Source organism: Mustela erminea, chromosome 21, assembly GCF_009829155.1.
Source record: "Mustela erminea isolate mMusErm1 chromosome 21, mMusErm1.Pri, whole genome shotgun sequence".
NCBI lineage: Eukaryota > Metazoa > Chordata > Mammalia > Carnivora > Mustelidae > Mustela > Mustela erminea.
In genome coordinates, this window is record NC_045634.1 from 12,692,899 (window position 1) to 12,718,872 (window position 25,974).

The following is a 25,974-nucleotide window of genomic DNA, read 5'->3' on the forward strand; positions in this document are numbered from 1 at the left end:
CACCATTATATGGTGATTATAGTTTTGTTTTGTTGTTGTTTTTGTTTGTTGTCCCTGCAGTGATTATAGTTGTTAACAATGAAGATTATAAAGCATTGAAGTATTCTCATTCATACAAAATTTTATTGTGCTCTCTATATTGTATTCAATCAATATTCAATAGGAGTCAATTTCAATAGGATTAAAAGTATTGTAGTTAAAGGTCTGGTGCTAGAAATTCCTTTAAATAAATAACCTTGCTCCTAGCATTCCCAGTGAGCAGTGGCTTTGCAGCATCACTGAGGAGTTAGCAGGCTGAGCTCTAAAGTATATGTGCAGATTCAATTTTTCTGACCCCATATATCCATGGCCATAAAAGTTTCATATTGGCTCCATCTGCACAAGTTATCACATGGTTATAAATATAGAAAGATCAATATGGCCAAGATTATCAAGAAGGAGCTTAGGGGCACCTGGGTGGTTCAATTGATTAAGTCTCTGACTCTTGATCTCAGCTTGGGTCTTCATCTTGGGGTCATGAGTTCAAGTCCTGCATTGCGCTCCATGCTGGGCATGGAGCCTACTTAAAAAAAAAAAAAAAAAGAGGGGCACCTGAGTTGCTTAGTCCATTGAGCGAGGGTTGGACTCTTGGCTTCAACTGGGGTCATGATCTCAAGGGTCATGGGCTTGAGCTCTGTGTTAGGCTCTGAGCTCAGCCCAGAGTTTGCTTGAGATTCCCTCTACCCCTTCAGCCACTTGTGCTCTCTCAAAAAATAAACTTTAAAAAAAAAGGGAGAGGGGTGCCTGGGTGGCTCTGGTGATTAAGCCACTGCCTTCAGCTCAGATCATGATCCCAGAGTCCTGGGATCAAGTCCCGCATCAGGCTCCCAGCTCCACGGAGAGTCTGCTTCTCCCTCTGACCTTCTCCCCTCTCATGCTCTCTTTCACTGTCTCTCTCTCAAATAAATAAATAAAATCTTAAAAAAAAAAAAAAGAAGGGAGGCATGTTTAAAAGAAATTCCACATTTGCTTTTTGCTAGGAGAGGAATAAAACACAATAACTTTAAACCATTCCGTCCACCCCTTAAATAATAGCAGTAATTTCAGCTGTATCTTTAGGTTCTGGGTTCCCCCAGAGTTATCAGGCAGTCTTAGTGGCCTCAGTACAGAATTATAAAGAACACAGAATTTGGTGTCAGCCAGTCCTAGGTTCAAGTCCAAATTATGTCACTCTTATGAATAGTAGGCAAATTATATAACATTATAGACTTACTGTGTGAATTTATTAATTCAGCATTCAGTTTATACCTATTAATTACTCTGTTCTGGGACAATTTTCTTGGTCCAGAGGATGTATCAACAAACAGATAAGATTTCTTGACCTTACAGAAGCTATAGTCAGCCAGGATTCTCTTTAGAAAATTAAATGTTAAGTTAAGATATATGAAGCTGTTAGCAAAGTCTCTATCACATAATAAGCATTTGATAAATACTAATAACATCATTATTAATTCTTCCCAACCCATAACATGAACAACTCCCCAGAGAGTATAAAAAAATTATGCAAAATTAGAAGGGAACCTCCTTTTACCACAGGAAGTCTCAGACCCAGCAGTAGCTAGGGAGTTGGACTTGTTATAATCTCCTGAAGCTATTGTCAGTCAAAAAGAAAAGCACACAACTATGTAGGCAGAACTTTCTTGGACAGGAAACAAAAGGTACTAACTTTTATAAAAGAAAAAAATTAAAAATATGATACTGCGTCAAAATTAATGTGTTCTTTTTATCAAAAGATGCCATCAAGAAAATGAATAAACCATCCAGACTGGGAGATATCAAAGTATATGTGTGTTGCTGGAGAGAATCTGAACTGCTTTATTTCCTTTTTTAAAAAGAAGATCGTCAGTTTGCATGATTTGGGGATCAATGACCCCACTACTAAAAGGATTATATTCACCTGTTTTACTTCATGACTTGACAACATAAGATTTTCTTGTCTAAATCTGCTCTCAACTTTAATGTTTTTTTGCCTGAAGGAGTCTTTGGAGTCATTTAACACCCTCATAGTGAAACAGATAGGAAAAATATTAAAGAGAGTGTGTGACTTGTTCATAATCATCTAACCAGTCATTTCAGAACTTGAACTAGGTTTCAGGAAGTGCTCCTTCCGCTACTCCAATTCTGCTTCTCTGTTGCTTCCTTGAAAGTCAGCGGGAGATAGTATATGGGCTTTATTCAGGATATTTGTTTTCTTCTGTCAGCTGGAACGGTTTTCACAATCGTTTATTTCAAAGCTGAAAGCATTGCAAGATTATGGTTGTAGGTCATTTTTGACTGAAAAAATAGCTTTCTGATGGTTAATACATGCTTTAAAACATGGTTTCAGGATGGTAAATGTAGTTACTGGTCCCAGTTAACTGTCATAAAGAGGCCCCTGCAAACCGTCATCTTGATTTCTGAGCTTTTTCTCATTTCATATAATCTCAAGCTATATATTTTTTTTCTATCTTCTAGCACTTGATATTCCATTTATCTTTGGTACTGACAAACTTTTAAATCTCTATGTCAGAGATTTACGTGAAATATTTCACAACTATCCAGTCTGTTAATTATGAAAGTTTTTATTGTTCATCTAGCAAAGCAAACAACGTCCTTTAGTGTCATTGATTTAGTTGGGTTTTTAAAAGATTTTATTTATTTATTTATTTATTTATTTATTTATTTATTTATTTATTTACTAGCCCAGTCTAATCCGAGGTTCAGGCTCACAGCCCCGAGATCACGACATGAGCGAAAATCAAGAGTGAGACGCTCAAATGACTGAGCCCCCCAGGCACCCTTAATTGAGTTATTTTTTTAATTTTTTTAACGTTTTATTTATTTATTTGAGAGAGTGAGTGAGAGAGAGTGAGAGAGCACAAGCGCGGGGAACAGCGGAGAGAGAAGACTCCCGGCTGAGCAGGGAGCCCCACTCCGGGCTCAATCCCAGGACTCTGGAATCATGACCTGAGCTCTAGGCAGACACCGAACAACCGCACCACCCAGGCACCCCTTTAATTGATTTTTTTTTTGTTTTTTTTTTTAAGATTTTATTTATTTGACACACAGAGAGAGAGATTACAAGTAGACAGAGAGGCAGGCAGAGAGAGAGGGGGAAGCAGGCTCCTCACCAAGCAGAGAGCCCGATGCGGGGCTCCATTGCAGGACCTTGAGATCATGACCTGGGCCGAAGGCAAAGGCCCAACCCACTGAGCCACCCAGGCGCCCCTTTAATTGAGTTTTTAAAAGGAAAATTTTATTGCTAAAAAAATCTCATCTATCAATATAGAATTTACCTTCTATCAACTTGTTTCGCTTTCACAGTTGTGTTGGTTTATATTTATGTGATTTTTAGGTCAACAAAAGCTGGAGCAGCAATAATGACACATGGCGTAGGGGTTTCAGGGCAACTGCCCTCTTTTACTAAGTCAATGTCTATGCTTTTCCTTTTCCATCATACTGAATTTTTAATTTGCAGTAAGAAGCCACTATGTGAGGTAAGAAATGATAATCAAGGGAAAGGAAAACATTCATTCATTTATTCAGAAAATACTTATTGAGTTGTCAGAAGCCAGCCATTATGCTAGGGAAATTGGTTACTTTTTTTTTTTTTTTTCTGTCTAGTCTCGGGGGAGATCATGATGAGTAGTCAAATTAAGTGTTTTAGGTGTCGCCGTATGACATGCAGATTTAAAACAACATAAACCCTTGGTGGATTTGAATTGGAAATAAAAAAGAAATAAATTGGATAAGTAATTATCTGGCTTTTGATTATAGTTTTAACTGCCCATGAATCCTTGGCATTACTTGTAGGTAAATTCTATTCAGGGTATTACTACTTTCTTCTCAGAATTAATAGAATTTTTTCACTTATTTATTTTTAGAACTGTCAGTGTAATAAGGTTATTTCTGTAGGAAATTGGGACTTCTGTGGGTTTTTTATTCTGATTATACCCTCTTTAAAGCTGATGAACATATGGCCCCTTAGATTGAAGTGGCGAGGTAATCATAAATTAGGCCCCAAACACTGGCGTTCAAAATGGTTTTAAAATGTGATATTCAATATATACACTTGAATATGCACCAAAGTAACATAAATAAAATCTTGCTTTCTTTCCACCTAAATGTTTTAAGTTCCTCAGTCTTCTTTAGATACCAGTGGTATACTACTCCTCTCCACCAGTGTTCACTCATCCTTGGGGAAATAAAAAAAGAGTGAAAGCCATATTGCAATAATCACTGTTAAGTAGCATTTGAGCCAAGTTTTTTATTGCTATTTTTTATGCTTTTATAAATTAGTATTTTCACAAGGATAAATCAAACTTAAAAACCCTTTTTTGTTCTCGGGTATTTTTTAATGTAAGATGTTTTATTGTCCTTTCTTAGAGCTGGGTCCATAAAAGAATTTGTCTTCTTTTTTTTTCTTCCCAGCAATAAACTAAACCTGGTTTAGTTCAGTGCCCTGATATAAAATCCACATTCTGTGTAGAGTATTGGTCATGGGTCCCATTCTAGGATGTGTTGCTCTTTATGGGACCGTCTGAAGGCAGAAGTTCTGAAATGAAAACAAAAACTCCATCCTACACTAATGCTTCAGTAAGAACATTGTGTTCAGTGGCAATGCTTTTTCATATTTTCTATTAAGGTGTAATTTACTTACAGTAAAATGCTCAAATCTTAACATATCATTCAATCAGTTTTGACAGGTATCAAGACACAGAACATTTTTCTCACCCCAGAAAATTTGTTTCCCTTTCCAGTCAACAGCGCCACTCTTTCCCCAATCCAAACCTCCAAAAGCAATCCCTGATCCAATTTCTGTGACTACAGGTTAGTTTGGTCTATTCCGGAATTGTATATAAGTGAACATGTAGTTTCATCATTTGGCTTCTTTCACTCAACCTACTATTTTTGAGATCATCTGTGTTGTGGAGTTCTTCAATAGTTTCCTTCTGTTGCAGATAATTCTTTAGAAAAAACAGGCAAGAAATAATTAGATCTTCACTGAGCATCTTAAATGGCATGGCTATCATTAAAGCCAGGGCAGCAAAACTGCAGCAGGAATGAGGGGACAAAATACCCTCTAATATTAATATTCAGTGACAGTACTCCCACCTTAATTACTGTTGGATGCATCAAGAGGTACTGTTCTGGGAGATTTTATTAACCACAAAGATACTGGGCAACTAACTGCACCCCAGCAGTTACAACGGCTCTGCTACTATATGTTTCCTTCCCTTTGTATGTCTGCTTTGACCTCAGAAAGCAAATGTCAGAAATAACTCCAGGTGAGGAAGTACATCTTATGATATCTCCGGTAATCAAAGCATGCTGGAAGAGATGTTTTCACTGTTTATCAATATGGTGGTGATGGCTCAGTAGCTTTTATGCACTCTTAAAATTGTATAACATAGACTTTATGAGCTCAGTTTTATTATTACAAACTCACTTAGATCCATAATTTTTACAAATAGAAGGAGAACAGATACAATGAAACCAACATCTCCAGATTACATTTTTGGGGTTTTTCTGTGTTTTTTGTTTTTTTTTAAGTTCTAATTGAATTTACCTAAAAATTGCCAGTTTAAGCAAGGATTCATTGAGATTTGGGAGCCATAGTAAATTTAAGTGAAGATGATATCGTGACTCTAGGGAGTCACAGTAAATTGTGTACCAACAGATGTGAATTGTTACTATCTGCTGTTGTCTTCTCTCTCCCTTTTTTTTTTTTTTTTTTTTAAGATTTATTCATTTGTTTATTGGACAGAGAGAGAGAGAGAGAGCACAAGTAGGCAGAGAGGCAGGCAGAGAGAGAGGGGGAAACAGGCTCCCTACCGAGCAGAGAGCCCAATGCGGGGCTCCATCCCAGGACCCTGAGACTATGATCCAAGCCAAAGGCAGAGGCCTAACCCACTGAGCAACCCAGGTGCCCCTGCTGTTGTCTTTTTCAAGAGAACATTATTCTGACTGAAAAGGACTCTGAATTTTGACCTAACTACATAAAGGCGAGCACTGAGCTGGCCCTTGGCTAGTTTCTCCCAATCCATACCATCTCCATCTGTAAGATTCTTAAATAAGAAGCTGCAGAACCACAAAATCGCAGAACATTAACTCACACACCAACAGTACACACAACAAGCACCTTCTTAACTTTATGGGATGTTAGCATGTCATTTTCAGTGTTTATACAACTTTTCAGCCAGAAGAAGAATAACCGTAAAATACCATGGTGCTTCTATCAGTCCTATGGAAAAAGGCACGCAAAAAAAATTAGAATTTTTGCCAGATAACTGAGAAAATAATGTTTCAGATTATTCCCATCCTGTGACTCCCTCTTATCTACTGATTTTCTCATTTCTTTCTGTCTTCCACTAAATACACCTTCCTTCTCCCCTCTCATGCTTATTTTTCTCCTTATGGTTCCTAAACTATTTTATTTACCACATTCATATTTCATTCTAATAATTCCAGAAATGTTGAAATGATACTTTCCTTATACAACCTACCTTAGTGTAGAATTTGGCTTAAGTTAAGCTTACTTCTCATAAGTCTTACTTCATATAAAAAAGGAGTTACATTTAAATCCTCAAAAGAATCCCATTAGTATAATTTAACCTGTACAGAGGACTTGCTGTGCTATCCTACCAAGCCTCAAGGATCTATGTTCTAAACTGTAAAGATGATTAACTACTTTTGAGCAGTATGCATGAATTCTCTCAGCAGTTTGTCACCATTTTAGTTGGAGTAATTAATTTTAATTAACTGCCAATAATGTTTGTTGCCATGTGGAAAAATGAGAATATGGCCCTTGTTCCCATTTTAGCATGAGTAATGATATCAGTTTAATGTTAGAAGGGTAAAGAGGTCTTAGGTTGTGAAATAAAGAATTATAAACCTGATTTCCCAGGGAGTACACTCTGCCTGAAGGGTTTTGAGAAGTCCTAGCTTAGCAAAAATTAAAGCCGATAGTAAATCATCTTTCCTCTGGCTTTTAAAAATTAGATTCTTCTCAAGAAACAAGGACAGTCTCAAGTACACAATCTAACCTTACACCTAAAGGAGATGGAAAAAGAACAACAAATAAAGCCTAAATCCAATAGGAGACGAGAAATAATAAAGATTAGAGCAGAAATTAATGACAGAGGGGAAAAAAAACAACAGTAGAACAAATCAACAAAACTAGGAGCTGGCTGGTTCTTTGAAAGAATTAATAAGATCGATAAACCCCCAACTAGACTTATCAAAAAGAAAAAGGAAAGAGAAAGGACCCAAAGCAAAACTTGATCAAGCAAAACTTGATCGAGCAAAACTTGATTTTGCTTCCTAAGCAAAATTTCCAGAAAAATGTTTTTTTAAAGATTTTATTTATTTATTTGACAGACAGAGATCACAAGTAGTCAGAGAGGCAGGCAGAGAGAGAGGAGGAAGCAGGCTCCCCGCTGAGCAGAGAGCCTGATGCCTGATGCAGGACTCGATCCCAGGACTCTGAGATCATGACCTGAGCCGAAGGCAGAGGCTTTAACCCACTGAGCCACCCAGGGGCCCCTAATTTCCAGAAAATTAAAGAACCTCTAGTCCCCAGTGTTTTTTGCTGTGATATGTCTGCCTTTTCAGTCCCTTTTGATATTCTCCATAGTCATGCTGATGATTACAGGGGTGAGGATTTTCTTGATTCTTTATGTCTGAATTAGCTTAAGAATAGTACAGTGTGTGCAGAACATAACTTTTAATTTAAATACTTGGCCAAAGAAAAGGTGAATAATGTAGTTTTAGGAGAAGTAGCAGTAAAAGTTGAGTCACCAGTATTCTGGAGGACACATACCATAGGGTCTTTGCCATCAAGGTTTAAGAGTGAGTAATACAACCCTATTAGGTAAGAAAGGTAATACCACTTACGTTACTGTGGTGGAGAAGCAAGAGTTGGGTACGCATGGCTTTTCACTTGGAAGTCAAGGGTGAGGGGCAGTATGTTAAGCTACTTTGTTTCATTTTTTTCAGTCCTATTTCTCATTCCTCAAATCAACAGATATTTATTTTGCATTCAGCATGAGCTAAACATTCTGCTAGATCGAGTCTTTGACCTCAAGGGGTATAGACACATAGCAGAGGGCATTGCTAGATATAACTGCATACAAAACAGAGAAGATACATAGGATCTTGAAAACCCTGTGTGGTTCCACCACTTCACAAGCCATTTATTAACTTTGCCCTCCTTCTGGAGTGAGAAATAACTATTATAATCAGTTGTTTGGCATTTTGGAAATGAAAACTGCTATAAAAGAGCGGAATAATAGAAAACAAGATTAAAGTATATGGTAAGAATGGCTCTTACAGGTTTGTCCAGTATTTGTCCTCACTCTAGGACCGCTACCAGGGTAAAGCTGTTAGGTAAATGCAATTGCCTAGGTTTTGCGAAGACAGGAGAATATCTGTGTGTATTGCCAAGAGGAATTATGCAATTTATATGACTTTGGATAATGCAGGAACTAAAGATAGTAGGAATCCCATGTGGAGTATGGGGTTTCCATTTGCCTACAGCTTCTATTAAGGATCTTCTGCATTTCAGTGTTCATTTGAAGTATTTCTTTAACAATTTTTAAACCTTGCCACTACCCAAAACTGTTACCCACAAGCGATTATATTTTCATATTCAGAAACTACAAGAAGATTCATTAAATTATATAGAACGAATATCTACCTTTCTGTGATTGACCTATCTGTATATTGGATTTGGGGAAGTCGTTATCTGTGATTTATCATGCCCGATTCTTTCTGATTTTACCTCTTTTTTTTAAAGTTTGCTAATTCTCTCAGAGGACTAGGATACCAATTGACATCCCATTCTCCATCCTCAGAAGATGAAGAATTTATTGAATTAGGCATTTCTTTCAAATGCTTTTATATGATCACATTCTTACACTGAACATGGAGATTCTTGAACTGTAGGAAAAAGAAGGGGTTCTTTTTTGATAGTCATTGAATATTCCTTGACTATGAACTAATCTTAATTTTATTATTTGCATTTTTATGCTTTTGTCATCACTTTCACCCTAGTTAAATGAGGCACTACACAATGTTTAGCCTGTCACATAGTACAATGCAGGTGACCTGTCACTGAGAATCATGATCTTACCTTCTCTTTTTCCTTGGTCTCAGTTTATAATGACATACCTCTGTAGTTTAACTTCATCACATTCAAACAACAAAAATATTAAAAATCTTACCTTATATATGTGCCACTGATTTTTTAAAAAGCATATTAATATAATTATTGCTTGCTAAACAGATCTTATTTTTTACTGTCCTCCCCCGATTTAACAAATGTAATGATATGGAAAATTTCCATACAGTTGCTTATTATTTTATTTGCTCCATATCTGTGCTCTGGTCTTTAACATCCTCATGTCCTTACATATTATCTCTATACATTTCCATTTAGAATAAACAGATAGAAGCATGAAAATTAATAACCCATGATCAGACCTTTTTGCCGTGCTTAATAGGAATAAGCAGTTAAGGCTAGAAACCTCAATATTTAATGCTGTTTTCAAAACTCACTTATTCCATATGTTGTCACTTCAGTGATTAAAGAGAGTAAGTAGAATATGTAGTCAGATTAAAACAGGATAACTAAACCAGTGTTTAAAAAAAAGAAAAAGCTATGGTGTCTGTGCATTGCATGGCAGAACTATTAAAATTTGCCTAAATAATTCTCATGATGTTTTTGATACTGTGGAAATGCTTTCACTATACTTGGGTTTGAATCTTCATAATGACAAAGGTTCTAACAGTTATTTAAAAAAAGAAAAAACACTATCCTGTTTTTAGAAAGTTATAACTCATCTTCCCGGTTATATTTATAGGTTTGTGAAACTATACTATACTATTATGAAAAAGGTAAAACTTATGTGTACTTAGATTTTGATAAGTAGCATTGTATGCGTTTAAAAAGATTTTTTGGTAACTTGTGGCACTTTGGTAAAGGAATGTGCAATTATAAAGGTTTATGCCATTTTGATTTTTTTTTTTTTTAATCGCCAGGAATTACTCTTACTAGGCTTTAGATTGAAAGCCAAACCCAATTTTAAGACTGGCACTTTTTTCCTACTGGTAGTTCCTGTTTCTCTAATTATGTAGAACATTCCGTTTAAACCATCCTTTTCAGTGAATTTTAACTTTCCTCCCCCCTCCTAACCTCAAAAACCTTTAATTTAAGGAGCATTTTAAATTCATCCAGTGGTAGTTAGATAAGCATTTTAGGTATCATGGACATTTAATCTGGTGCCTGGCTTTAGTAATCTTCTGATAAAAATAGCTAAACTCCTGAAAAAGAATATTCGAACATTTTAATTATTTTGTATGGGTTATAATCCACTGAGTAAGTTGATGTCCATATAGTCATAATTTATCTTAAAATCTGGGGCTGTCAACATAACTAACTACACAGATTGCTTAAAATACCCTCATGTATTCCAAAGAGAAATGACAAGAAGAAATAGAATTCTGTATGATTATAGCTATTGTATACACTTCTGTTAGGTTTCCAGTATTTTACTGTGATACACCCATGGGTAGCAGAAGCAAACCGAAAACAAATATAAATGCTTTAACATTGGATGTTGGCATACAGTTCAGATTATGCATAAGCTATTGCAATAAAAAAAATATTCATTGTGCCTGTATTTGAAGAATTTATCTTAGATTTCCTCTGGCCTTTTATACTTAAGGCTGTGCAATCATTTAAATGTAGAGACAACAGAATATATGAATGAATGAAATGAGGGCCCTGTTGGCCATGGGATAAATATTCTGTTGAATTTTTTGAGAGCATTGCCTGTTGTCTATTATGACATAAACTAAATTGTTCACAAGCCACATGTGAGTCTTAAGTACAAATCACAGCATTGAGAAATTATACACCTCTTTTTCCTCACAAAATGAATTCAGAATTTATAATTCAGATTTATAATTTTAAGCTGCTGATTATTAAAAAGCACCTAATATGAATTTAAAGATTAAATGAAATAAGACCTATGAAAGAATGCTAATTAATAGCATAATCCTGTATACTATCACACTTCTGATAATGTTAAGTTTCTTATAAAGCCTTAAAATATTTTAGTGAAAAATAAATTACCTAGAAATGAAGGCACTTTATTACCTTGAACTAGCTATTTGTCTGTATAGAATTTGTCTAAAATCCCATAAAATATTCTTTATCCTTTTATAAATTTATCCTACTTATGTGTTTTTCTAAAGCTTCTTATAATACAATAATTCAAACTATTTTAACTTAATAGAAAATTGTGTTATGTGATAGAACCAATGAACAATTCAGAAATAAAACTAGAGAAACAAAAGTGTGTGTGAGAACAGCAAAACTGTTAGTCTAAGTCTACAATCATTTGAGGTTAAAATGTAAAATTTGGAGGCTTTTTCATTGAGCGATTTTTAGACAGCTTTTATTTTTTTAAATCTTATCTTTAATTGGTTCTACCTTGTGTTGAAATGTTGGTCAAATTATAAGGGCAATCGAAAGTATTAAGCCAGCCTGTCATAACTCAATTTTCTTTATTTGGGTGTTTTTTGTTTTTTTTTAATGTAACTCTAAAGCATTAAGAAACAAGTCTTGTTTCTTCTATGTTCAAGTCAGCCCTGCCTGGCAAATTATCACATTGAAATCAGGAACGTGGATGTGCAGCTCTCTAGAGCTGCTGTACCCTCTTCAGAAAATTAATAGTTGATTTATACAAGGGATTTGATTCAGAGGAAAAGGCATAGGATCCTTTTTTTTTTTTTCAAAAGTTAACTTTTTTCTGAAATTCATCCTTACAGCTTTCTGATATTTTAAAAAAATAGACTAACTTTTATCCAAGAATGTTTTTTAACAGAAGAATATTTCACAGAAAACAAACTTTGCTTTCTTTTTTGTTTGGGGGAAGTTCACTTAATAAAAAAAAAAATTGGTTTATGATTACACGTATCTTTAGTTCTTTCTCTGTGGTGGCCATTTTTCTATCACCGGTTTTAAGTGTTTTACTAAATGTGCTGCTTCATAGATGCAGTTATCATTACACAGTACAGACAGGAGTCAAGTTTATCAGCAGTCTTCTCTTATCAAGGAGAAACTAAAAATAAATTCCATGTCAGTTCTTTGGTTTGTATCTTGGTATCTTTTTAAAATACAATATATTAACCCAAAGGTGTGTTAATGTCATGGCATGAACAATCTTAAATGTAGATCTATTGAGTATTTTGTGATGCTGAGTAACAAACTTTTCTCAAATCTCTGTGATGCTGAATATTTTCCTTAGGAGGTTTTGTTTCATGTTAGATTGTTGTTCTGAAAAATGTTGGTCCTAGTGGGATTTTTTTTTAACTGGGAAAACAAATAAACGCATGTATTACAATTATAGCAATGGTGAATTGTAAACTTACCGTATAATATTGATTCTATTTTCAAAAATGTTTTGCTGTTAAATATATACAACATAAAATTGCTGCCATACTGTAATTGAGTACTTTTTCTTAAATGACCCTGTTATCACTATTCCAGAATTAGAAGTTGGGCAGATACATGATTGATTCATGTGTCTGCATAGATGCGTCAAGGTATATTCTTCTCTTGGTGAGTAAAAATATATTTTCCTTGGCATCAGTGCATTGAGATTTGAATATACCTGTATCTATCTGTTCCTATTACACATTTCTTATACAGTATCTTTTAATATGCCAAAATTGGCCTCCACACAACTTAAAATTGAGGGTTTGTTACATGCTTTCTAACAGAAAGGTTTTCAGTGATATTCATTATGGGTTTGTACTGTGAAAATAGTGAAACTCCCTTTAAAATTTCATATATGCTAAATTTAAATTAATATTTTTTCTTTAGCTCAAATTTCCCTAAATCCAGAGAGAATATCAACCCTTTTCACTGTTGTCAAATCCAGCATAAGGAACAGCCCTATGACACTACAAAAACAGTTGAGGAATAAGGAATAAGTCTCTTATGTTACACTTCAGAATAAAGGCATTGTGCGAACGAAATGAACCGAAGTTCATCGTGAATGCAAGGCTTCTTTACTTGACATTCCTCCACCGAAGGGAAGACAAGTGTCAACACCATTGGCGTCATTTTTCAAACCGATCTTGCGTGGAATACCTTCCACCATCCTGGAGTACTTCTTGACTCTTACCAGGTTTTGGTCTGGGTTTGATTTGGTTCTAATTCATCGAGCCTTTCAGTTTTCCAAAAAAAAAAAAAAAAAAAAAAAAAAGCATCTGTCAGCACTGAGGTAGAGAGACATAGATTTGAAAATACTTTCTTAAGAGATCATGTAACTCTACAACTCAATTTCAAAAGAGGAGGAGGGTATAGTTTCAACCCACTGCCTCTCACAAGAAACATGTTTTTTGAATCTGTAACTGTTTTAGTGTTAACAGGGTACAAAGTGTTTTTGTCCTGTATTGTATTTAAAGGTTCTCATTGATTGGTGATTGTATTGTACTGTATGAAAACAAATCATAAATTGCCTTGTACTGTTTATAATAGACCATACCACGTACTACTTCAGTTTTTATGTTCCAAGTTTTCCAGTGATGCATGTTAACAGTTAGGTCCTAAAATTCTGTGGTGCTAATTCTTCCATATCCAATGGTGCTTTTGTGGATGCTAACTGCACACATGCTGAACAAAGCTTGAAGTTTAAAACTTTCCTCCCTTCCTCTGTTTATATAAAGTAAAATGAAATAACTTGAATTTGTCTCAAAGTATCACTGACAATCTAATAAACTGGTTTCTATGTGTGATTACTTTGGATTCTTAATTATTCTTCAGAAAGCAGATTAGTTCTCCCGGGCCCTTCAATCAACCAAAAGTTGATTTTACTATGTGCTTATTTCATTATTTCATTTGTGCCCCAAATTTTGGGGTATGTATGGGAATTTAAATCCAGTTGGCCTAGTTCCCTTAAGCAAGTTTATGTTAGATCTACAAAAACTAGACCCATCAGACATGGAAATTAGTATGTTGAAAAAACCAAAAATGTGCTGTTTGAGTGCCTTTATTTTAGTATGTTACTAATAAGGTTTTATTATCTACTTGAACCATGAGATAACATTTGCATGGAAAAAAGTATGCCTTCAGAACGTTTATTATTGCTCAGATGACATTGAAAAGGCCATTTCTGTATGATGACATTTAAAGTAAAAGTTCCACTTCTCGTGTATGAAAACATGGACAAAAAAATAAAATAAAATTGGAACTTTCCAAGACAAACTGATTCCATACGCCAGAATGGCATGGTCTTACTGGATTTTTAATTTTAGCATCAGCACTAAGAATCACAGAATTAGGACAAGTGAAGCTGCTATCCTCATGAGGGCAGAGGTCTGTTTGTCCCAAGCTAGAGATAAAGTCAATATTAAAAAAGTGTGCAAATTTGCATTCTAATCTTGGTCGCTTGTCCACCCCATGGGTAACCTTAAATTTCAAAAGAAAAGATCAAAATCAATCTATTAAAGCTCCTTAAGCAACAATCATTGATCTCAAATAGAAGACGAGCAAACCTGTCCATCTAATCTCATGGGTCCAATGACTGAAATGACATTCCCATGCTGCTGTGGTTTTTTATTTTATAAAGAGTGTAGGTGCAGCACTTTTGCCTCAAATAGTTATTGAATCATGTCTAACTTCTAATATCAGAAAATAAAGTTCACAGAATAGAGCCAATATGATTATCTTGAACATCCCCAAGACTATCTTGAACAAATGCAGTATTTACTAAATCACAACCTCTCCAAAGATATTTCTACTGTATATTTTTGTAACTATCTTTACAGCATTCCATTCTATGAAAACTGGCAAACAATAAATGTGCTACAAAATAATTTCAGGTCTTCTTTCATCAAAAAGAGAGAGAAAATAAGGAAGTCTATGAATGTTTTAGAATATCTTTACTTCTACAGTAATATTTTGCCTGTTAATTGAAAGAAAAATTAATTCTAATTTTATTAAAGATAAAAGAAAAAACTGCTTTTGGAAAAATATCTACTTTTCAATCTACATGAAAAAATCTCTAATTTTTATACCTACAGCCACCAGTTTTATGTATTATTGTTCACCATAATGTTTGTCCCACCTAAAAAAATTATTCTCACAAAATCTATCAGGTTTTTTTTGTATGAAATTATCTTAAAAAATCAGCCTTAAATAAAATGAGTATACTTTGTAAGTTTGGTTCATTTATGAAGATAATGTAGTCTCTCCCTCTTTAAGTTAATTATTTAAGCTTTTTAAAAGTTACATAAAATTATGTTTGTCTTTAGTTTTATCAATATTATTTTGGTAAGTTGTATTTTCTGTTTCTAAGATAATAATTTCCCTTGAAGATCTTAAGCTCAAGGTGTCATCTGTAAATCTGTGAATGAAAGTACTTTCAATAAAGATCCAGATATTCTCCATTGAGGGACATCTTTTGAAATAAATTTCATGTACATTAAAAGCCTAACCTGATTCATCTTAGGGAACTGACTTTTCTCATCAGGAATTGCTTTGAATTTGAAAATGGCCAACAATAATAATCTTGCCCTTATTAAAAAAAAAAAGTCAGTCTGTAACCTGTATCATTTCAGATTTGTCTTCTTCATGAATTTTTTTAAACCATTGAGGTGGGTGCATTCTGAGATCACATTGAGACTAAAGTCACTTTTCTTATCCTCCAGTTTATTGTTAGGGCAGTGAAAACTCATGCAAAAACAAATGAGTGGTAGTTTATAAGATTGCATAAGCCATATAATGCATGAGCACAGCATTGTACGTATTCTCCCAAATTAGTCTCATATTCTGTGAGTAGTACCTAAAGCTTACACTTTCTGTAGAGCATAATGCTTGCCATCATAAAAGACTTAACAAAAAACCAGCTAATGGAAATACAAAGGACTCTTAATGGAAGAACTGGCCCTCAGTTGGGGTATGTAAAAATGCAGTTTTGCTAGTTCATTCTAAGTAAATACACAAGAGATTTCTTTTAAACAAGATCATAAAGAAAACACCTTGAGCATCAGATACCCAGGGAAGAAAATTAATTTACAACAAAAAATAAAGTGTTATTCCCATTGAGTAGGACTGAAAGGAAACCATGTATAAGAAGTAGACTTCAAATTTTGCTTTATACAACTCTTTAAACTATTTATTGATAAGCATGTATTACTTTTATCATTTTTAAAATGATTTTTAGAGGAAGGAAATAAATGCTAAATAAATTAGAAGACCTGCATCAACTGGTTGCATATTCTCTTTCTGGAAGGAAAGTCTACTTATAAAATCTAATTAACGTCAGGACGTTGCTTGATAAGTATAAAATTAGGTAAAAGGAAATGAGTACTATTAATGAACAGCCTCCATCATGTTATGATGGGCTCCATAAGGAACCAGAAATCATTACATTAGCTCATCAGAGCAGTCATTCCAAGTCAGAGATGGAAATCACGAACACGCCCTTATGTTTTGTATCTTTTTTTCTGATTCCATCTTTCAGTGTGAAAATATTATTGCTTACCAATATAATTAAACTACATATTATATTTTTATCATTTTAGGCTCCTTAATGATATAATTATCATTCATCATTAAGCATTAACATTATTCGTATATTACATAGTCATTATGTATTAAATCATTATTACTAATGCAGTCATCATTATTAGTAATAATTAGCCATATTTGGCATTATTCATTCACTATAATAATACCACTCATCATTAACAAAAGTTTCATATACAACAGATATCCCTCAGGCTGCAGCCCGTCTTGATGGAGATTTTAGGAACATCCCAATTCACCAGTAGCAACTAATGAAGAATTAAAACCCTCTTCCCTTGCCCACAAGGCAGAACATATCAATAGGTCATGGAATTCTTTCCGAGGGACCAGATACAGCTCTAGAATCTTTTTCAGCTAAGCACTCCTAGCAGCCATTACCAGTTGACAAGACTTAGTGCACAAGGTTGGCATATATGACACTCTGCCTTTGACATCTCAGGAACATATAGAAGCCATCTGTGTAAGTCTGGGTCCTCCAAGAAGCAGATGCCAAGATGGGATTGGATGTAAAAATAGAGTTATTAGAGGAAAAGCCACTGAGGGAAAATGGAGGAGTTGATAGAGGCGTCACAAGGCAATGCAGGTCTATACCCTAGGAAAGAAAAGACAGAAGAAACCAGGAAGGGAGGGAAGAAGGGCAAAAGGAAATTACTTCTTAGACTTCAGCACAGTTCTGAGAAAGTTTCAACTAAATGATGGGCAGTCCTTGAGCCAAAGTGACCCTTCCGAGGAAGCCGGCATCTTACAGGTATGGGCTGGCTTAATTCCTCTGCCACACTCAATCATAAGCTGAGAGCCACCACGGCAAAGCACAACCTCAGTACCAACTTGGTGATGGATTGCAGAGCATAGCAGCTCATCTGTGGGTCACTTACGTGCCCTGAAGGAGGAAGTCCGAGAGATGCCTTTTCAGGGCCACCACAGGTTTCTGTTTGCACGGCTGAGGTCTACATGTCCTTCTAAGTGGGAGGGTCACCCTCTCCATGGTCCTCACAGGCCTTTCTTCGCAAGGGGAAAATTCAGTAAAGAGAAGTGAGGGAATCAAGCCCCGCCCCCGACGCTGCATTAGCTCTCAGGGTCACAAACGGAACGTCTCCTCTTCCTCCTCCCCCATCCATTCTAAATGACCCCTCACCTTAGCACGACTTGCCTTGGCAGGACTTGTCTGGTGGTAGGACTCAAACCTTCATTCCTGAGGGATCTGAGGGATCTAATCATACTCTTCTTGGGCTGTGGTTGCCGTCCAAGTCCACTAGAAGTTATAACGGGGCAGGGAAGTACCAAGAAGCTGCGGGAGTAGATCGTGCACACATTCCTTCCTCCCTGCTTCCATTGTTTTGTTTTGTTTTGTTTTTTAAGACTTTATTTATTTATCAGAGAGAGAGGGGAAGAGAGCGAGCACAGGCAGACAGAATGGCAGGCAGAGGCAGAGGGAGAAGCAGGCTCCCTGCCGAGCAAGGAGCCCGATGTGGGACTCGATCCCAGGACGCTGGGATCATGACCCGAGCAGAAGGCAGCCGCTCAACCAACTGAGCCACCCAGGCGTCCCCCTGCCTCCATTGTTTAAAGCAGCACTATCTCCTCCTAATGGTCGGGGCTAATTATCCCCGCCCAATTGGTGACTGCTGATTCCTAGGCACAAAAAGTCCCCAGTGCCCTGGCAGCAACTATAAGTTATAGTTCACTGGATACAGGCTGTGTCCTTTGCCAAAAATGTGCCCCATTTGGGGACCTCCAGACTGCAAAGCCCAGAGCTGCGGGGACAGGAGGCACCAGCCCCCAGTGGGCCATTAGTAGTGATGATACGTGTCGCAACACCTGCTTCCACACCCTTGATTCTCAGATTGATGTCCTCTTCCTATTAAGTGCACAGCACTACAGAGACAGGAGTCCCTGGTTTAGTGCACATACTGCATCTTGAAGGCTGGCATCCCATGCTTTCAGAGTATTGCCTCCCATTGGCCCTTCTGCTTTCCGTAGAGCTGACTTTCTCTGGATGGTGTGATAGTCATAGTCATAGCAGAGGCCAACTCCATCCACCTCCTTCACTGGGAAGTGGGTGTCCTGGTTGGATGTCTCTGTCTCTCCTACTGCATGAACATGCTCCGTTCATGTGCCCACTGTGCTTGTTCTGAGGTGGCAGTGGCAATCTGACCCATGTCCGTTGGCCAAGTCATTTTGTCTACTTGTTCGGGGCTTCTTCCATGATGGACACCTTCTGGTGGACATTCATTTACATAAAATGTCTCTACCCCAGACTTTTGTGTTCTGATCTTCCAGGTTTTTTTTTCCTTTCAGGCCACTGACCAGAGAGCCAGGCCAATGACCACTGTCTAGGAACTGTAAATACTTTCGCCTCAGGCCATTTCTTCCATATAGAGCTGACGATAAGGTGCACTGCTTGCAACTCTGCCCACTGGAAAGATTTTCCCTGTCCACTGTCTTTTAAGGCCACCTCACCCGCTTTCAGCTTGTACCCACATACCTAGTAACTTATCCATAAGCCAAGCTCAAGTTTTCTCTTTCTCCTTCATCTGGCTTTATGCGAACCTTCACATGAGCATAGGTGTGAGATGGGAGAGAGAGGGATGCTGCTGCATCTGTTAAGGATGCTAAGGATAAGGACCGCGGGCTGCCTGTTCAGACAATATATTCATAATCCCTGGTCCTACCCAGGCTTGATCTAGCAGGTATCATTTCCATCTCTTGGTGGACTACCCTTGGGTCCATCCAACTTCATGACTTGCAGGGTTCAACAGAACCTGAACAATGATAGGCAGTTTCTAGTCCACAACCCTCATCTCCACCAATACCCTACCCCTACCCTTTAATATCTGTTTCTCAAAAATTACAAATTTCCTGCCACTTGGCTTGGTCTTATTTCAGAATTGCAGGTGCCTGTCCTGTGACTCTTCCACTGGGGTTTGCCAAAAACTCTTACATTTTCTCACTGCATTTTTCTCAATCCTGAGACTTCCAAGGAGGTAGGGTCTGCATAATTGTAGGAACCAAAGAGAAGGACTGCTGTTCCTGCAGCAGAGTATTTCCTGCTCTGAGGCCTGCCCAGATCTGGCAGTTTTCTAAGTCACCCTGTATGCCGGCCAGAGTAATATGCCTATCTGTGGAATGTGTTATCTCCTGAGCCCTAAAAAGCCAACCAGGGTGCTGAACTTCCTCTATATTGTAGGGATGAAAGATGCACCCCTGTATCTTTTACTTTGGAAAAGATATGCTGGCATGCTCCTGATCATCGGACCCCCTAAAAACTTCACCAAAGTGGCAGGAGCCTGAATATTCACAGGATGCATAATGGAGCTCCCGCTTTCCACAGCCTCATTATTCCTTCCCCTGATCATAGGGATCCATGAGCAATGTGGGCTGCACCGCAGCCTGAGCCCCTTGCAGAATCCTTTCCTACTGAGAACAACTCAGAAATTCCCACTTCACTGAGTGTTGTCATTGCTCTTTCCAGACTTCTCTCAGAACTGCCTAGCAGTGAGTTTGCCCCATTCCCTGAGGCTTTTGAAAATCTTAGATCCTGAGAAAGTTAAATTCCAGGCCCCTTATCAAGTACTCTCAAAATATAGTCCAAGGTATATGCCTCTGGCTCCTGCTGGTATGTGCCAGAGAATTCTGGCAGCTTCTCTGGTGTGCAGTTTCTTTTCTTCTTCATCATTCCTAGCATGTGTCCGCCCAGGCTATGCTGGGACTAATGTTTAGTTATCAGACAGGGAGGAAGTGAGGCTGGCTGCAGAGGGGAACCTGTGTTCCTTGTGAGGGAGAGGTCTCTGCAGCATCTTCTAGGGGGACAGAGTGCTGGCTCTTGTCAAGGAAGGATGGGACACCTCTGCAACCCTAAAGGATGTGGCAGCATTGGGGTGGGAAAGGGAAACCTGCAGAGAAAATATACTCAGGAACATCCATCTACATGTCCTTATCCTAGCTCTCAGGGTCCCAGGGTCCCCCAACCAGCACCTTGACCTTGGCAGGAGAGATCTGTCTTGGCTGAACATTCTAACATCTGAGGAATCTCTGCAATTCTATCTGATTCTCAGTCTGTTCAACTGTGTCTGTCTCCCACACTATGAAGGTAAGGTCCTCTTTGTAAACTACCAAAGTGACCCTCTGGTTCTTACACTTAACCATTAACTGCTTATTAATGGCTCTGAGCCTTTCATTATCCTGCTGGTATCAATACAACTTAGCAGTCATCAGCCAACTCTGCTGTCTTTGAGGACATTGTTCTCACCATAACTTTAAAATGCATGAATCATCACATCTGCAACAGCATTCCCTCCTCAGGCGGGACATCTCCCTAGGTCACTATCAGTGAAATATGTAGCACTTGAGTCACCACTTCATGCTAGGGATTGTCCTTGCCCCATCTATCAATCAGGTTAACACCCTCTTTGCCCACTAAGTGATCAGTGGGTTGGTTCCAAATTGCAGTCTTTTCTTGGATCATTCTTTGGGACTCGTTGTGTTAGTCCAGGTCATCTGAAAATCAAAAGCCAAGATAGAATTAGGTAGGTGTAAGAGATTTCTTGGGCCAAAGGCTGTTGAGGGAAAATGGGGAGCTGGAGGAAGCTGGGAGATCCATCAGACCAACGCAGATCCCATCCGTGTGCAGGAGAGAAAGAACATCTCAGACAACAGCACTGGTCTAAGAAAGTTTTGGCAAGCCCAACAGGAGTCTTCAAGTCAAAGGTATCCTTCTGAGGACTCCTGTGTCTTTGAAAAATGGACCTGCCTTTGTATTCCTGCCATGAGAAGTCATTGGGAATAGTTCAGGGGAATGGAGCCTTAGCATGGATACAATGATAAAGGTCAGAGCACAGCAGCGGAGGCCTTTGGTTAATTATCTTCCCTGCAGTAGGTGACCTGGGAGGCATGGGCTCATGGTTGCCAGGCCATGCCATCCCCTAGGGGCATTTGTGTTCACAAAAAGTCTTTCTCAGCCATTGTTGAAATGCTAATGCTTACTTGGCTCAGTTCGAGAAAGGGATAATTTTGATCCTTATGCTGAAAACTGGGGAAGACAGATTAACCTAATTGGAGTTTGAGCTGACCATAAGCAATAAACTTAAAAGTAATATTAAAATATGAATGAATACTCTTTTTAAATTTTTTTAAAGATTTTATTTATTTCTCAGAGAGATTTAGAGCATGAGCAGAGGAGAAGAGCAGAGGGAGAGGGACAAGCAGACTCCGTGCTAAGAGCAGAACCCCACATATGGCTGGATCCCAGGACACTGAAACTGTGACCCGAGCTGAAATCAAGAGTCAGACGCTTAACTAACTGAGGCATCCGGGCACCCCATATTCGTAAATAGTCTTAAGTTCGGTAGTCAAATTTATACTAAAAAAAAAAAAATCAGAAGTTTTTTTGAGTATAAAAAAATTTAGAAGTTTTAAAAATATTTTGACGTACAAATGTCTCATGTGTATTGATACACATCTTATATTTTGAAAGAAATATTTTCAATACAAAAAGCCTAAATTTATACAAAAAGTAAATAATAGGGTGATTTTTGTGGAACTAAGGATTTTTTTTTTTAAAGATTTTATTTATTTATTGGAGAGAGAGATTGAAAGCTAGGGGGAGGATAAGAGGGAGAAACTGACTCCCTGCTGAGCAGGGAGCCTGATGCGAGACTCCCTCCCAGGACTCCAGGATCATGACCTGAGCTGAAGAGAGTTGCTTCACCACCTGAGCCACCCAGGCACCCCAAGGATTATTTTTATTTTTTTATTTTTTATTTTTTAAAGATTTTATTTATTCCTTTGACAGAGACAGATCAGAAGTAGCCAGAGAGGAAGGCAGAGAGAGGAGGAAGCAGGCTCCCTGCCAAGCAGAGAGCCCGATGTGGGGCTCGATCCCAGGACCCTGAGATCATGACCTGAGCTGAAGGCAGAGGCTTTAACCCACTGAGCCACCCAGGCGCCCCACCCAAGGATTATTTTTAAAAGATTTCCTATGTGATGTATTCATGAGAAAACCGCTAGTATATTTATTTAATAATTTAAAAGTATTTTATTTTACTTAATCACAAGTTATATGTATATATTATATCATTTTAAAGGATTTATTTATTTGAAAGAGGGCACACGTGAGTGAGTGGGGGGAGGGGCAGAAGGAGAGACTCTAAGCAGACTTCCCGCTGAGTGGGGAGCCCAAGGAGGGGTTTGATCTCATGACCCAGGAGAGCATGACCTGAACAGAAACCAAGAGTCAGATTTTGTTTGTTTGTTTGTTTGTTTTTAAACAATAAACAAATAGTTTATTTTTTTATTAATTTTTTTTATTATGCTCAATCAGCTAGCATAAAGGACGTCATTAGTTTTTGATGTAGCATTCTTAGCCTAATGTTTTCCAGGCTTATCCATGTTGCAACATGTACCAGTGTGTTGTTCCTTTGTAGGCCTGAATTACGTTCCGTTGTCTGGATATACCATTTTATGTTTATCAGTTGATAAACTGTTGTCTGTTTATCAGTTGATGGACATTTGAGTTATTTCCACTTCTTGGCTATTATATACAATGCGGCTATGAACATTTGTATTCAAGTTTTTAAGTGGACACCTGTTTTCAGTTCTTTTGGATATATACACTTAGGAGTAGAATATTTGAGTCATAGGGTAATTCTGTGTTTAATTTTTTGAGGATTATTGCCTACAATGGCTATACCTTCTCACCAGCAGGCAAATTACTTTTTTAAAAAATGATTTATTTATTTTGAGAGAGAGAGACCACCAGCAGGAGGGGCAGAGGGAAAAAGAGAGAGAATCTCAAGCAGACTCTGTACTAAGCCTGGAGCCCCACGCAGGGCTCAATCACATGACCCTGAGATCATGACCTGAGCTGAAACCAAGAGTCAGATGTTTAACCAACTGTGCCACCCGGGTGCCCCAAGGAAATTACTTTTACACTTCAAATATCTTAAAGCACCTTTCCGGGCATAGAGATTAATAAAATTATTTTAATAGCTATTTAGTAGTCCATTACAAGAGGGCATCAAATTTATTTAATTAATCTCCTGATAATGAGCATTGCATTGTTCTCAGTTTTTTACAATTTCAACTAGAGCTATATTCCATTTTACACATATTTTAACAAGTAAAGTTACTTGTTCAAAAGAGATAATTGTTCTAATTCTTTTATTGAGGCATAAGTGGCATATAATACACTGTACCCATTTCAGATATATAACCTGATACGTTCTGATTATGTTTACAACCATGAAACCATCAGTATGGTCAAAATAATAAACATACATATCATCTGCAAAGTTTCCTTCCTTTCTTACACCCAACCTCATCTTTATCCCTACCCCAAGCAAACACTGACCTACTTTCCATCAATATGGGTAAATTTGCATTTTCTAGAACTTTATATCATTAATTCATACATTATATTTTTTTTGTCTGCCTTCTTTTACTCAGCACGACTTTTTTAAGGAATCCAAATAGTCTGTATCAATAATTAATTCCTTTGTATTGCTAAATAGTGTTCCATTGTATGTACATAGTATAATTGTAAATATATTAATCACCTGATGGACATTGGAGTTGTTTCCAGCATCTGGCTATTAAAATCAAGCCGCTGTGAAAAGCTGTGTTCAGATATTGTCATATACATTATATACATTTGCTTTCATTTCTCTTTAGCAATGGAATGGAATTACCAGATCATGGTGAGTATAAGTTTAACTTTTTAAGAAACTGCCAAACTGTTCTCCAAAGTGTTTGTTCCATTTTACACTCCTTCACATCTTTGTCAATCCCTGGCATGGTCAGTTTTTCTAATTTTTGCCATTTGAATAGGCATGTAAGGGTAATTCATGTGATTTTAATTTGTATTTCCCTAATGCCTAGGGACATTGTGTCTTTCCCTATGTTTATTTACTATCCATATCTCTTAAGTAAAGTTGCAAATCTTTGCCTATTTACCAATTTTTTCTATTACCTTGTTTTAATTTTCAGAGTTCTTTATACAAGTCCTTTATCAGCTATGTGATTTGCAAACATTTTCTCCCATTCTGCGGCTAGTGTCTTGGTTCTCTTAGCAGTGTCTTTCAAAGAACAGAAGCTTTTAATTTTGACAAAGTTCAATGTATCAGTTTTTTTCCTTATAAATTGTGCTTTTTGTACCATTTCAAAGAACTCTATGCCTAACTCAAGGTCACAAAGATTTTCTTCAACGTTTTCTTTCAGAAGTTGTCTAATTTTATGTATCATATTTAGGTCTATGATCCATTTTTGTACATCCTGGAAGATATGGATCCAATTTCATTGTGTTACAACAGAATATTCAGTTGTTGAATCACTATTTTTTGCTAAGGCTCTTCTTTTTCACTGATTTACCCTCACATCTTTGTGGAAAAATCAGTTATCCACCTATGTGTGGGTTTATTTCTGTTCTATCTCTGTTCTGTTCCATCACTATGTGTCTATCTTGGTGCCAATACCACACTATCTTGATTAATAAGTCTTGATATCAGGAAGTGTTAGCTTCTCAATTTACATATTCTTTAAAAAGTAATTTTGCTATTCTATTTTCTCTGCATTTTCAAATGAATTTGAGAGTCAGTTTCTCAATTTCTGCAATAAAGCCTACTGGGATTTTGATGGGATTGTGTTCAATCGATATACCCGTTTTGGGAGAAATTACATTTTAACAATATTGAATCTTCCAACCATTTATTAAATTCTTCTTTAATATCTCTCATGAGTTGTAGTTTTAAATGTACAAGACTTGTACATCTTTTTTTCAAATTTATTAAGTAGTTCATAACTTTCATATTATTGCAAATCATGTTGTTTTTGTAATTTAAGTTTCTTATTGTTCATTCCTAGTCCATAAAAATACAAGTGATATTTGTATTTTTTGTATATAATTGACTTTTTATATTTTATATCTTGCCAAAATTGATATCCATATATGCATATGTATTATAGGACTACATATACTTAATAGTTAGTAGGATACCCTATTTTGGCTTTTTTTGTTGTTTTTTTGCTGGCTTTTTTTTTTTATAAGGAACCATATTTATCTATTCCTCAAGGAATTTTTTTTCTATTGTTAAAGTGTAACATACAGACAGAAAAATACAAGATACAAAGGCATATTTAAATAAAATACACAAATAAGTAAACAAATATGTGAAATACAGAAGTCCTAAGCTTGATAATTTACAAGAAAATGAACACAATTCAAAAAAAAATGAACACAACTATGTAACTAGTACACTGGCCAAGAAATAAACATTACTAGCCATCCTAGATAGACACTCCCTCTGAGTTCCCGAAGTCTGACTTGACTCATCTTGCCTCCACAGAGTTTATCACTTTCC

The 25,974-nt window shown here is 36.9% G+C and overlaps 1 protein-coding gene across 3 annotated transcripts in view; it reads left to right on the forward strand.

The window, feature by feature from the left end:
• Positions 1-13,318, forward strand: part of PURG (purine rich element binding protein G) — a 35,843-nt gene extending 22,525 nt beyond the window's left edge. For 2 of the 3 annotated variants that reach the window (XM_032328824.1, XM_032328826.1), the window contains one exon: positions 12,911-13,318. In XM_032328824.1, coding sequence (XP_032184715.1) covers positions 12,911-13,020 — 110 coding nt within the window. In that variant the 3' untranslated portion in view covers positions 13,021-13,318. The remainder of the gene's footprint in view (positions 1-12,910) is intronic. The other variant, XM_032328830.1, reaches the window with a different exon arrangement.
• The last annotated feature ends 12,656 nt before the right edge of the window (positions 13,319-25,974 follow it).